This window comes from Sparus aurata, chromosome 11, assembly GCF_900880675.1.
Source record: "Sparus aurata chromosome 11, fSpaAur1.1, whole genome shotgun sequence".
NCBI lineage: Eukaryota > Metazoa > Chordata > Actinopteri > Spariformes > Sparidae > Sparus > Sparus aurata.
Window position 1 is genome coordinate 13187906 of NC_044197.1, and position 14581 is coordinate 13202486.

At 42.7% G+C, this 14581-nt stretch overlaps 1 protein-coding gene across 4 annotated transcripts; it reads right to left on the reverse strand.

Moving 5' to 3' along the window:
* Positions 1 to 45: 45 nt before the first annotated feature.
* LOC115591592 (fibrillin-2) lies at positions 46 to 12864 on the reverse strand. Of its 4 annotated transcripts, XM_030433725.1 has the most exons (24): positions 12539 to 12864; positions 12210 to 12383; positions 11962 to 12100; positions 11794 to 11860; positions 11521 to 11697; positions 11062 to 11187; positions 10556 to 10696; positions 10187 to 10312; positions 9801 to 9833; positions 9354 to 9476; positions 9063 to 9185; positions 8794 to 8916; positions 6943 to 7065; positions 6069 to 6191; positions 5689 to 5814; positions 5004 to 5132; positions 4778 to 4870; positions 3337 to 3432; positions 3018 to 3113; positions 2671 to 2766; positions 1716 to 1817; positions 1508 to 1613; positions 1130 to 1246; positions 46 to 622 (listed from the first exon to the last, which is right to left on the reverse strand). In XM_030433725.1, exons 3-24 carry the CDS (start codon positions 12088 to 12090, stop codon positions 544 to 546), a joined length of 2454 nt encoding a protein of 817 aa, XP_030289585.1. In that variant the 5' UTR covers positions 12091 to 12100; positions 12210 to 12383; positions 12539 to 12864; the 3' UTR covers positions 46 to 543. The 4 variants fall into 4 exon arrangements, with proteins under 4 accessions (XP_030289585.1, XP_030289586.1, XP_030289584.1 ...); XM_030433726.1 differs by lacking the exon at positions 12210 to 12383 and having other exon boundaries at positions 11521 to 11694; XM_030433724.1 differs by lacking the exon at positions 12210 to 12383.
* Between the last annotated feature and the right edge of the window lie 1717 nt (positions 12865 to 14581).

The following is a 14581-nucleotide window of genomic DNA, read 5'->3' on the forward strand; positions in this document are numbered from 1 at the left end:
TTTACCTGTTTCCCTGCTGGCAGGTATCATTTTACAGCATCTGTGTTTGTGTGACAGCTTATCTTTATTGGGTATATTCCTTGAAGTAAACTCGCTGAGTATGACCTAACACTGACAGTTATTATTATTATAAGACAATCATTGGCAAGAGTTTACAGACTGTACAAAAAATATCGACACCATTTTGTGTAAAGACATTAAAAAAAGATACATTTGATAACCTTGAGCTGCCAGAAACCAACAGGAAACTGATGAAACCGTTGTTCATTTCACAGATTCAGGAATATTTTGATTTAAAGATAACTGTCAACATACATCACCGGTAAAATAAGCAGCCTTTGTGATACAGTCTTGTCCCCTGAAATACTTCAACAGAGGCCTAATTTATATGTGAAACTGTCCTCAGAATTGCCAGAACACTCTCTCGTAACTCGGATACATTTAATTTTTACAGCTGACCACTCATCTCATTTCTGTCCCCATGTGTTGCCTTGTAATGTTTCCAGATGTTTTCCTAGATGAGGAGCATGCATACAGCTTGTATCATCTGCCCTTCCTCTCTGGACACTGGATTTTGTAGCCCACCCTGTAGGCCTGCAGGTAGACACGTGCCTGGTTCATCCTGGAAACACAACCACAAGCATTGTTATGATAATGATAAGATATATAATAATTATAATCCTACTCTTATCTAACTTAAACTAATATGTAGTTTTGATCAGAAATCTTAACTGGAACAGAAAGATCTTCACTGACTGATCTTTTTTTATGCCTCAACAAACTAAATAAACAAACTCTTCATTTTCATGACTGCTAGCTGAACTTAAAGGACCCTGCCACCTATCTAGCTTCAAACAGTATTCTGGGGACCTTATTTTCTTCTGAGAACAGTTAATTTATTCAGTTAAGGGAAAAGTCATTAATATTGATTTCTGAGTTTTAATTATTTTTCCAAAACTGCACAGTGCCCCTTTAATAACTACACTTTTATGGCATGTTGACTCTATCTAGGGACATACAGAAGGGAAAATGGGATTTACTCCACCCAGCTGCTAGTCCAAACAGATAACAACTGCTGCATGAGCTACTTAATCCAGACTTGGTGGATGTATTAAAGTGAAAAGGTAACCTGTATTTTGTGCATAGCTGAACTCCCAGGGGTCCACAGCGGTCCACGTAACTCTCCCTAAACGCCTTTCTGACAGCTCGAGCCATGCTGACCACTGTTGTGACCACAGGGCATGTCCTAGGACAAAAACAAACAGATCATCCACAAGAATAAGTATTAATAATCATTTGATTTAGATGACAACTGTGTACCTGCAAGTTGACAAAGTCTGCGCGTTAGTTATGACATACGCCACTGCCATGATTCTGTCTCTGTTGTCCCACAATGTTTGGTCCTCAATGCCCAAACCTCCATACATTTTATTTGCTAGATGTTTAAAAAGTTGTATGCTATGCGTATAGTGTGCTTGGGTAAAACAAAACTGTTGTTCATGCTTACAGTCTCTCGCAGCGCAGGCCTGCAGTGCCCTCTGGACAAGTACAGGTGTTGTGAGGACTGCAGGTGGCGCCATGTTGGCAGGGTGGCACACAGGGGGTGGTCACCGCTACAGACAGAACACACAGCAAGAGTCTTAATACAAAGTGAAGGCAAAGAAAGGTCTTTCTCTCTCTCTCTCTCTCTCACACACACACACATACAGACTAACCTATTTCACAGATACTGCCAGTATAGCCTTTGGCACAACGGCACCTGTTGAGGCCCACGCACACTCCACCGTTCTTACAAAGTCTGTGACACTGAACAGGCTCTGAAGGAGACAGAGAAGAGGAAACATGGAAAAACTCCAACAGGAATCAAACTCAATACAGAGCTTTTATTCTGTCATGAAGAAATGGTTCAATCCTTTCTTGAATTTGGAAAGTCGGTATGAGCAAACAGGACCAGCTGGGCTGCACACTGGACTGTTTGTTTAGTAAGTGACATCTCCTTGAGGGGGAGATATTCCTGTAATAACTATTGATTACACAATAAGCTGCTGCGATTGACATTGAATATACAGGTTGTAAATCCTGAAGGCTTCAGATGGATCAACAAACATTAACTTAAAGCCTTTGCAGATTCTGGTGCTGCTACAGAATGTGTACAAAGACAGCACCACTGTCTGGCTGCCTGGAGAACTGCATGCTCTTTAACAGTAGTACCCATGTCTACACAGTCACTACAAACAACTGTGTTCATTATTGTTTATATGTCACTGGTCTGTTGAATGTTTATAAACATGTTGGACTCCTTATCAGTAGTCCCGCCTTTAAATCTGTGACTTTGTGACATCACACTACATCACCACGTCACACTTTTGCATAATTAAGGCCTATATTCAGGGTAGAAGTGTAGCACCCTTTAAAGGTTCTTGGAACTGAGAATAAGTTCAGCACCTCATCCAAGTAAGTGGGTTTCTGTTTTGCAAAAAACTAGGGAACAGTGGTTATGACTTTTACTTTGACCAGTTTTTTTTTTATTGAAAGTTAAATCACTTATATGTTTTGCTATATTGAAACACGAGTTAAAAATGGGGCCTGTGTGAAATAAAATGCATGCTGACATTTAAATTTCAGATATTTAACAATTGATAGATGCATAAACAGCAATTGTGATCTCACCTATCTGGCATCGAGCTCCTTGCCATCCAGCAACACATGTGCATTTGTTGACATCCACACATCTTCCCCCATTTTTACAGGCAGGGGTGCACAACGCTGCAAAACATGCACACGCGAAGAAAGAGGTAAGATTATGTCTGAAAATGACATTTCGGGGTAATCTAAGCATCGCGGTTTTTAGCTTGTAAAGTTGCTTTTCAGTTTTTCCATTATGGTATAATATATATATTACAAGGCAGGGCTGCTAACAAGCATGGAGGCAGAGGCATAGAATTAAATCGAGATACCTCCCAGAAGAAGTGCTTGGTCTAAGTGATGCCAGATGTGATGGTGGTTATGTTACTCACGCAACAGGCACTGGGGGCCGATGTAGTCAGAGGGACACTGGCAGGTATCAGGCCCCACACAGCGACCACCGTTAGCACAGGGCAACTCACACACCGCTGAGAGAGAGAGAGAGAGAGAAAGAGAGAAAGATAAATTGGAGGAAATAAGCAGGATGAATAGAAATGGATAAAGATAGAAAGAACAGACAGAGAGAAGGAGAGCATAATGATGACAGTAAACTAAAGCTGAAAAATGAGTGAGAAGTAGGACTCATCACATAAATAATATATTCAAATGAAAGGACCGTCTTCATTAATGTCCATGTCACAGGTGATGTACCTGTGTGGCAGCCTGCTCCGGTCCAGCCAGGACGACACAGACACTTGTTCCAGCGCATGCAGGTGCCTCCATGGGCACAGGGTGGAGAGCACATGGCTGAAATACACAACCAAGATGGATTCATCAGTCGAACGACATGACATATAATCTCAATCTTTAGGAAAAGTCAAGTCTCAGAAGATACGATACTTGTTTTTTTTTTATCAACAAAAAGACAGATACAAATGAAATCTGTGTCACGCTCCTGAGTTGTAGTTTTGTGATTCCATGTTTTATGTTGAAATTTGTGTTGTTTAACTTCCCGCTTCCTGTTTTTGTTTTTTTTTTCCGACCCCCTTTTTCCTTCTCACCTGTATTCCATTAGGAACATCATCACGCAAATCTGTGTTCCTGTGTTTCTCGTCTGTTCCCTGGTCCCTTTTCTTCCTGTAGTGTTTCACCTGCGTTTGCTGCCTGTGATATACTGGTTTTGTACTTTGTTTGTTTACCACTTTTGGAGTACCTCAATCCCAGATATACAAACGAGGACGAGAGAAAAGAAAACCTTGCCCTCCACTGTGATGTTTTCTGCTTTAAAGACAAAATAATGGCTAAAGAGGCCATGACATTGATTGGCATCGGCTAAGCTTGGTTTAGTTAGCTAGCAGCATGAAAGTATATTGTTATATTTTTTTTTTAATGAAACCTGCCAGCTTCTGTGACATTACCTAGGGTGATAATCACCATGATTGACAGACTGACAGAAGGACAGATGGAAGGACGGACAGACAGATTTTGCAAAGGCTTTCTATCCTGATAACCTCTCATTTGGAATCCCAAGAAATCTCTAGGGGGACAGAAACCGTCCCAGTAACCACAGTAATTTACGGTCACTCCAGCCTGCCTGCACTGTGGCAGAGTGAGGAAGATGCTGCTGCCAGAAAAGCTGCTGATACTTGTCTGTGTGCCCTCTCACTGTCACCTTTTTTGTGCCTTTGTCAGTTTTAAATTTATTTTGCACTGAGAGAAATTGGACATCTGGCACGAGGGCATGAGTCACGGTCACAGTGAGAGCTGGCAGCCCTGCTGAAAACTTTAATTCCTGATGATATTTCATCTTTTTAGAAAATGTCTCAGCAATCTAACGCTGCTGTAACTTTAATGGAATACAGTTATACAGAATACTTTTTTGTATCCAAATTACGTAGCGCTGTGGGCCCATGTACTCACCAAGCCTGCATGTAAAAAACTAGTAAGACTCAGTAATTTAGGTCATCTCTGCACATTACATTGCAGGGTACATAACTGAAACTTCAGATGTATGGTGACCCCTACCATCTCCCCTGCTCGTGATCACATAACAGATACACTAGAGTTGCAACGCACTAGCAGTATGTTGTGTCTTTAGCCTTGATATTAATAATTACATATGTTATCCGTGTACAACAGTCTAAACTTGTACCTGAGCAGCCTAGTCCTGGGTAGCCTGGAGGACAGTCACAGCTGTTTGGAGCCACACACACTCCATAGTTGTGGCAGGGAGGGTCACACACAGCTGGAAAGGAAGAGAGGTTAACGGGCATAATTTAATCGAACCTGCATAAAAAACAGAATAAAATAGTTCCTTCTGCAAATATTGTTTTTTGCAATATTTACAGCGATCACCATATATACAACGTTTGACTCACGCTGGCACTTGGTGAGGTCATCGGTTTGTACTTTATACCCTTCCCTGCAGGTGCAGTTGAACCCACCAGGATGGTTCACACAGAGCTGCTCACAGCCTCCGTTTGTGAAGTCCCCGCACTCGTCCACATCTTATGACAAAAGACAACGGGGCAGTTAAGAAGGCATTTCAAAACAGCCAATACAGTCTGAGGCAGTCTGTTCATGTCCTCTCGGGCCGAGCGAACAAGGGAAACAGACAACACACTTATCACCCAAGAACCGTTCACAGTCATCAGCCAATAACAGCCAATCAAGTTTCTGCACTGTCTTCTCTGTTCCTTGTTCAGGCTGATGTATTTTCTTGTTGTGAATACGTTCAATCTGGCAAGTCCTCAAATGGATGAGAAGTTGATTGCAAGTGTTTTCATCTGAAAGACTAGAACATTAAATGTGTTCAAAATGATGTCTGAATGATGCATGTGTACTTGAAGGATCCCATCACACATTGCTTCACGGCAGATCAAATGACATCAGCTGTTCCCAGAATCCCTTTAAAAAAAATACTGAAATGTATAAATAAATAGCTTCATTTCTGGGCCAAGACTTTGCAGAACATAAAACAATCAGTGCTCACGGTGTCATCAGAACTACTGGACTCATTAGTTAAGGTGGGCACAGTGAGAAGGGGTAAAAACAGAGTCTCACCCACGCAGCTCCTCAGGTCCTCGCCCAACTTCCAGCCTGCTCGACAGCTACACCGGACCTGACCCTCAGCCCTCACAGAACACAGGTGGTCGCAACCACCATTTCTCAGCTTGCAAGATGTCAAATCTGTTAATGTTAAAAAAGTACTTGAGTATTTACAGATAATAACAATGTTTGGGCAGAACTGAAAAGCTTGATTTATCCGTCATTTTCAAGAAAAATGTCCAAAACTGCCTAATTCCTGCTTCTAAAGTGAGAACAGACAACAGAGAGATTGGGGAATTTTTGTTTACATTTAAAATGGGCGCCTTTCATTCCTGGTGTTTCTTGGTAGGTCAAAACAATTATCGTGATGTCAACGCTGAAATGATAAAACTTACTGCTGCAGGTCAAGTTGTCTGTATCGAGCAGCAGAGGAGGAGGACAGTGGCAAGTGTGTCCTCCAGGAGAGTTGCTGCACGTGTGGGAGCAGCCACCATTCTGCAGTTTACATTCATCAATGTCTGAGTGCATGCACACACACACACACACACACACACACACATAGGTAAGATAAACATAATTGTTGGACATCTTAGTCTCTGAACTGGCTTGGTTTGAATCTTTCAGACAAAAAAATGTATCTTGTCGATCCCAAACAAAGTATTATTAGTTTATTTAACCTAACCAAGTACTTTTGTTCCCTTAACAAAACCAAGTATTTTTATTTCCTTAACCTAACCAAGTATTTTCATTAGAAAGAAGAAGTGAACGTTTACTTCGTGGGTTTCTTGTAATTATAAATGATTGTCCTGGAACACAAGAGTACATGAGCAGAGACGTGTGTGAAAGATGTGTGCGAGAGGACCGTGAGGTACTTTGGCAACACCACAAACTTGTGAAGCATCTGAGATTTAATCACAACACAGCGCAAGAGAGAGTGTAGCTATTGTCAACATTTATTTCACCCCATTACTTTTCGCTTTATTGGACATATAAGTATTAGTACCGTGTTGGTATTGGTGATACCAGCCTGAGTTTTACTTGGTATGTGATCGGAAAGGATATCAGTGGCATCGCACATCAATACTTTCAACGTCCACTTTTGTCTGGGCTGAAGAGATGAACGCATCCAGACAGCCAGGAAATGAGAAAGTGATTCATAGCAGTTTATACCTGTTAAATGTCCGTCAGGGGAACATCAGCCTGTTTAAATGACTGAAATGAGCAGGTAAACAGCAGTGAGAAGTGAAAGAGTGTCGGGGAGTGACTGACCTACGCAGGTGTGGCCATCAATGTGCAGCTGGTAGCCAGGCCTGCAGGAGCACCGGAAAGATCCCTGAGTGTTCACGCAAATGTGCTCACAGGTCCCGTTCAGTGCCAAGCACTCATCCACGTCTGAGGGATCAAAACAATTAGATTACTCTTTTGTAACGCGACAACATGGCTCCGTATAAAGGCCCATTCAGATCCGAGTGAAGAACTATTTGCAATTAATTTTAGCACTTGCTCAAACAAGCTAGGAGGGCCAGATGAGTAGGGGTTTGATACACACGACAAGTTGACAAGTGGCTGCTTGTTTGGAACAAGATACCAAATACTGGCACCGGCTTTCGGGGATGATACACTGATTTTCTAAACTCCACTCCACTTTGGTGCAGATTGGAAAATTACAGCTCATTTTGTAAACAGAAACAACACAGGCTGTAAATTTGTTCACAGGTTGCAAAAATAAATGTAATTGGCGATGATGATTTTGAAGTTCTGTGCCTCGGTGCAATCACAAATCCACAACCTCCTGAGTGATTTTGGATTTTGGATCTTTGACAATCTGCTGTCCACTAATAGCAGGACTCCTTGAGTGTCCTTGAGCAAGACACTGAACCCCGAGTTGCTTTCTATGAGCAAGCTTGCAACTTATACAGTAGCTCCACTGTCATGTAAGTTACCATGTTTAGGATTGCACTGACATGTATACCTCACCTGTCAGGTACATAAAGTAGGTTGAAGGTACTTTGCGGAGTTTTATGTTAACATTTGGTGTTTCTCACCTAAAGACAATGTCCTAGTCTTCATTTTTCCCTTTGTTGGTACATTGCTATGTTTTTTGGGCTGTTACCACCACAACTGTTGTCTAACTTTGTAAAAACATTGCTGTATACCGCTACTAGCTGTTAAATATTCAAAGTAAAAGTAAAGTTAAAAAAATCGATCTATGCTTTGGCTTACCTATGTTATGGTAAAGAATGTTTTTATAGCTGTGACACCTCAGGGATTGTGAATAATCTCCGTTTATTGTATGTGTGTGGCTTACGGGTCTGGCTTTTGTGCACCACAGCGGTAGTCTTTCAACTAGATTTAATGTCAGATGGCAAATGGCTGATCAATATAAATGTCATGCTTTTATCTATGAGTATAAAGCGTAAGTTTGAGACTGTTAGTCTATGTTAGCTTTATGAGAGGAAGCAAGAAGAAACAGCTAACTTGACTCCGTCCCAAAAAAAAAAAAAAAAATTGCCTCAAACGCTCACAGGTGAACATGTTTTTGCTTTATCAAGATGTTTTTAATCTTTGGACAGAGCCAGGCAAGCCATTTTCCCTGATTCCAGTCATTCCACTTGGCTCAGCTAAGCTAAGCTAGCGTAAGCAACCATGCTTAATATTTAACGTACAGAAATGATAGTAGTGTACATCTTCTCATTGAGCCTATTTCTAAAAATGTTGAAACTATCCCTTTCATCGCATGTACATGCTACACATAGTGGAGAAAGGTCCAGTGCGTAGGATCTAGTGTCATCTAACGAAAGAGGTTGCGGACTGCAACCTACTGAACACCCCTCGTGTCACCCTCACCAGCAGCAGCTGCTTTAAAATTCTAAAAACAGAAGACGCCTTCTGTGGAGTAAGTGTTTGGTATTTTTCCCCTGGCTACAATAGAAACTTGGCGGACTCCATGGAAGAGGACCTGCTCCATCTGCAGACATAAAACGCTCATTCTGAAGTAACAAACCATTCTCAGGTTCAAGGGATTATACATTAATGCTATTCAACTTCAACAAGCTCCCTTAAGTGTGACAGGGCTCAGGATAAACTGAAGGGATCAACACCCCCCAAGCTGTGTTTTACCTGTGCAGTTGTGTCCATCCTGGTCCAGCTGGTAGCCTGACACACACCGACAGCTGTACCCTCCCGCCTCGTTGGTGCAGTTGTGCTCACAGCGGGCGTTGTTCACAGCGCACTCATCAATGTCTGTAAACAAGAACATTCCTGAAGGACTGGTGTCTGATGAGTGCTGTGTGCCCAAGTGCTGCTGGCACATGCAAAGTATTGACACAAGTACCACTGGTGAGCACCAATAGTAAACACACACACACACTTACTGCTTGCTTACCCACCAAAACAAGTGTGTCCGTCACCGTTGAAGCCCTGGTAGCACTGGCAGAAATAAGAGCCAATGATATTTCCACAGCGAGCGTTGTTGTCACACCCGTGACCACCTGACGCACACTCGTTCTCATCTGGAAGGAGAGAGTACAAAAAAAAGCAGGTCACAAGCTCAGCTCATTTCCATTCACAAAACCTCTCGGGATAATTTTACTGGAAGGCATAACAGCAGGCATTAAAACACGCGCACACAAGGAAGCCGACCTCGTTTTAACGGAGGGATGTCAGCACTAATTGCCTACCTTCGCAGTGTGTGCCGTTTCCCCGGTAACCTGGTCGACAAACACACTTGTAGCTCCCGAGCGTGTTCTCACACACGCCCTGACCATCACACGCTGCAGGACTCTCCGCACATTCATCCACATCTGGGACAGAGACGGGGGACAGAGAAATAGGAAGCTGCGAACACACCGTGTATGACTTTTTCACATATTTTACCTATTGCTCTGACATGATTTACAGTAAGACAACCTATTTTTGAAAAGCAACTGTTGGCTTTCAATTTAGCTGAAAAAAACATTTCATGTCACCAAACTCTAATAATAGTCTTTATTAGGTAGGTAATTCAATCCACATTTTAGATTTCTCTTAGTCCACATCCATTACTTTGCCATGGCAGATTTTAAAGAAAGTTTCAACCCCTTAAAAAAAGCAAGCAGCACGTGTTAAGCATGGACAGCACGTCATACCTTGACAGACGGCGTAGTCTGGACACACAGGACCTGAGACCAGAGGCGCAGAGGAGTCACAGAGACACAAGAGGGGAGATGTGAAAAAAAAAAAGAAAGCAAATCGAGTACTGGGAGTATTTCAGAGCAAGAGAGGAAATTAGCTATTAATTGAAAGGATTAAAGAGGGGAGAGAGTGACTGGGAAATAAAAACAAAGTGCGACAAAGCAGGCAAGCGGCAAAGCAGCAGATTTAAGCTCCCTGATCCTGCCAAGTCTTCCTTTCTGTCAGCAGGAGTTATTAAGTCAGGGGCAACTCAAGCAAAATATGAGAAACTCACAACACCCGATCTAATCTGGTAATCAGTCTTACCCAGCTGTGGTGAAGCTTATGATGACAGACTTACCAACACAGGCGGGGGCCTCGGCTCTGAAGCCTGGCTGGCACTGGCACACAAAGCTGCCGGGAGTGTTCACACACACGTTTCCCAGCTCGCGGCGACACTGCTCCTCGAAGCTGCACTCATCCACATCTACAGAGGAGAGAAGAGAAACAAAGGACTTCAAACAAGGCCGCCCATAGGTGAGCAAAATGGGAAAACTTTCTGGGGCCCAACCACTAGGGGTGTCGACGGAAGCCAGCAGTGATCAGTTTCATCCTAATGTAACCTAATTTTATCTAAAACACTCAGAAATGAAGGTGCCAGAAAAGAGGCAACATTTTTTTCCGTCAGCCCAGAAAGCTGCTCCTTATACAAACTAGATGTCAGCCTCACCTACACAGCTTTCTCCATTTAGGGCCATTACATATCCAGAAGGGCACGAGCAGGTGAAGGAGCCAGGGCTGTTCCTGCATTCGGCGTTGCCTCGACAGGCCTGCAGGCCCGTCACCTCAGCCAGAGCACACTCGTCTACATCTGTAAAACCCAGAATACATACATATATTATGACCATACTACATAAAGCGTGTCTACAGGTATCAGACACTTAATTGTAATGCTTTTAGATTTATTTTGGTATTGCTGGTAAGTATGAAGCATTTAAAAAATTACATGAAATGTATCTTGTACCTTGTAAGATATTAGAAAGGTGGATAAATGAAAATTAGGTGAAATAATTGTGGCAATGAAGACCTAAAATATTGAAATTTAAGACTATTTGAACACTGTTAGACAAACTATAACCATAATAAGACTTTTTGAGGACCTGCAGACCTCACACACGCTGTACATCCACACACACACACACACAAACACACACACACACACAGATTCTGACGAACCCTGGCACCCTCCAGCGCCCATCAGGTAACCACGGAGACAGCTACAAGAGTAAGAGCCGGGGGTGTTGGTGCAGCTGGCATGGAAGCCACATGGTCTGGACCCCTCTCCTTCACACTCATCAAGATCTGTCGAGTAGAGAGAAGATGATGTGCCACGTCCAGCTGACATCAGTGTATCCAAATGATAAAAGAGGCTGTGTTGCCAGGGTGATACACCTGGTGAATTGATGGATGACACTGACATATTGAATGTATTATTGTACAAAAAGAAAATTATAGTTGAGACAAGTTGTAGCCTTTTACAAAAGACTATCTCAATGTGAGTATTTTTGCTGAATTCCCTCCAAAAACTGCTTGAAAATCATCTAACATGCAGAGAAATCAAACTAATGTCCCAAATGTTACTGAATGTATCTTCACTGAAGCCCCGGTTCTGTTGTTGATTCTGCACCATCCTACCTTTACACTGTGCAGCTGCCTCCAGAGTGAAGCCCACAGGGCAGGTACAGTTGTCTCCACCCTTCACCAGGCCAGGCGGACAGCCACAGCCTGTCCCGTTCTCCAGCATCACCTGGCTCTCTGGACACCGAGGAGCAAGTGTAGAGCTTGGAGAAACTGTGGTTGTCAAGGAAGCTGCTAATGTTAAAAACAAGAGAAAATGGTACACTTTTAGGAGAAACTGAAGGGCCATTCAAAAGAAAAAGCAGGGAACGTCTCCCAAAAAAACCTCACTTGTGGTAGGGGTGCGGCTTGGTATGGGTTCACTGAGATTTCCAATGGCGTTCTCGGCCACCTCAGTCTGAAACAGAAGAAACAAGGAGTTTTGATGGAAGCCATCACATCCAAAAAAAAATGCACATATCACACATGGAAAAATAGAGAGGTTCCTTGGTTGCTTGCCTGGCTCTTGGTGAGCTCCCCCTCTGTGTGTTTCAGGACTTCATTTTCATTTTCCTCTTGGCTGTCCAGAGGTTCAGCCACGGTTAAAACCAGCAGCAGGGCTGACAGGAGGGTCCAGAGCTGAGCCATCGCTTGGAGTCTGCGCGGAGAAAGGAGGTGAGCCATCAGCAGGGTTTAGTGTCAGGGAGTTGAATAATGCTTCAAATGACAGGAACATTACACTCATATGAACTGTGTGCAGCACTCACTCCAGCCATACAGTGCATGTCTGGGCAGGCAGAACAACAGAAGGGTAAGAGCACCCTGTTATTAAGTTAACATCAACCCCCCAGGGCTTGAGAACAAAAGAGACTTCCAGCAGCTGGAACAGCTGGAACACAGCGACGTGTTCAACATAAAGGCAGCTTTCTTGTGAAGTTCATCTATGATAAAAAAACAAAAAAAAAACGATCCTTCATGTAAAACCTCTGCGACCTGAAAAAAACTTTGACAAACCAGCCAAACTGCCAGTGGGGCCAACTTGTGTAATAACGCGACACACGAAAGTGCACAACAAACTTCCTTCCAGCCGACTTACCCGGGTTAGATCTCACGCTCACGAACCGAAGACACAGCGAGCGATCCAGATGTCAGGACGGGCTTCCTCTCTGCTCCAGATGCGGACTCGCTCGTGCAGCGGCAAGCCAGCTCTGTGTCAGTGTCGGGGGGCTGTACACCACGGCAGTGACTCCACATCCTGTCCAGGAGCTCTGCACTTCCCATTCCACAAATCCCAGAGCAGCGCTGGAGAAGCAGCAGCCAGCCAGTCAACCAGTCAGTCAGGCCCTGCAGGCTGCTCCAACATGCCCCTGACCTGAACCCTGACACGGAGCTCATAAAGCAGTCAGCCCAGGGAAACACTAGAAAACAGCTGAAAGGCGTAAAACAAAAGAAAACTCCTCCATCACCATTCAGCGCTAACGACACCACATGATGGCAGCAGGTGACTTCTCTTCGAGGTCAGCCACCTTGAGATGGAATATAAAACGTGTAACTTCTCAAGGATTCAACTGCACCTAAGATTGTTAAATTAAAAAAAAAAAAAAAAAAAATAGGGCCCAATTTTCCCTGAGTATGTAGACTCTGAAATCAGTTAGCTGTGACTGGAGAAAAGTAGAAGACATTAAAGTAAATGCTGCTATTTTGGAAACCCAGAGCCCAATTATTTCTGAGCCCTGGAGCTCATCCTTCTGTCATATTATGCACAACATCTTCAGGGCAGTGCTGGAAGAAGAGCTTTAGTAGAAGTAGCAATATTAAAATGTATAAGTACTTCAAAATACATTAGGCAGAAAAAGTTGCCACTATACAGAATGGTTTATTTATCTATTTCCACGCGTTCGCAAGTGTGATCACAAAAAATAAACAAGTACAACCTTTAAAAATGCTCAGATGAAATAAGGGAATGCAACCCGAGCGCTCATCTGTACGCAGCCCGCTGTTGCCAGGTTGAGCGGTGAACAGCAGGTGCAGCTGATTTAAATTCAAACGCAGAGGTAGTTGTACTTATAAATATACAACACACAGTAATAGTTTGAGAGAAATGCATCAAAGGAAGGTGGTAAAGTCAAACTTCTTTTATTATTTTAATTTTTACGGTAGACTATACTGTTTGGTAGCTTTTGAATTTCATGAAGTGATCAACACTCATCACTCATCATCTCAGATCAAACACCTGCTGTTTATGCCTACAGTGTGTCCCTAACGTGGAGACAGAAATGGAGCAGTGAGCCATCATGTTTTCTGCTCCAGGCACTTCAAAGTGTGACTGACAGAGGAATTCAAGATCAAAATCAAATTCAAAATGTATTAAAAGTCTACCGTCTCTGTCTCTGCTCTTATCCTACTTTCAAAATTAGAATCTGTTTTATTGCTGTTGTTTGTTTTAGTGTCTAGTCCAGGTCTTCCTAGAAAAAAGGAGATGTCCAAACCTCAGTAGAACCTGGTTCAGGACCTGAAGTGTGCTTATTTATTGTCAGTTAACTGGATGATGTTAGTGCCTTGCTCAAGGGAACTCAATGATAGCCACTGAGCGAAGATGACAGTTTTACCATTCCTATTTCCAGTCCAGAGGCTGTATACATTACCAGCGAATACAATTGAAATTAGCAGGTTGCTGAATCAAGATCTAAACACATAAACACATAGGGAAAGCTCTTTTATACGTCACTTAAATTACTGTGTTTTTTGTGCCTATACCTAACTAGACCATAAAAATCCTCCAATGGCTTTCATGGTTTAGCTTTTACCAATAATTTGATATTTGTAGCTGCTGGGTGATGACATCACCGTTTTGTTAAAGCGGTTGCAGAAAGCCGTATTGAAGCAAAAAAATTAATCTGCCTTTTCACAAGGCATTCAAACATGATAGAAAGAGGCACAGGAAGGGCACATAAAGATAGAAATTCAACAACAGAAAAAAGTGAGAAGAACAAAAGTCTAACAGCGGATGGTTTGTACATTCAGTTTAAGGCAAATGTTTCAGTTACATGAAAGAAACTTGGTTGGAACAAAGGATTCTGGAAGGTGTGGAGATGGACAGTACTCCAATATTTTTAGGTTATTTTATCTTGATGAAATA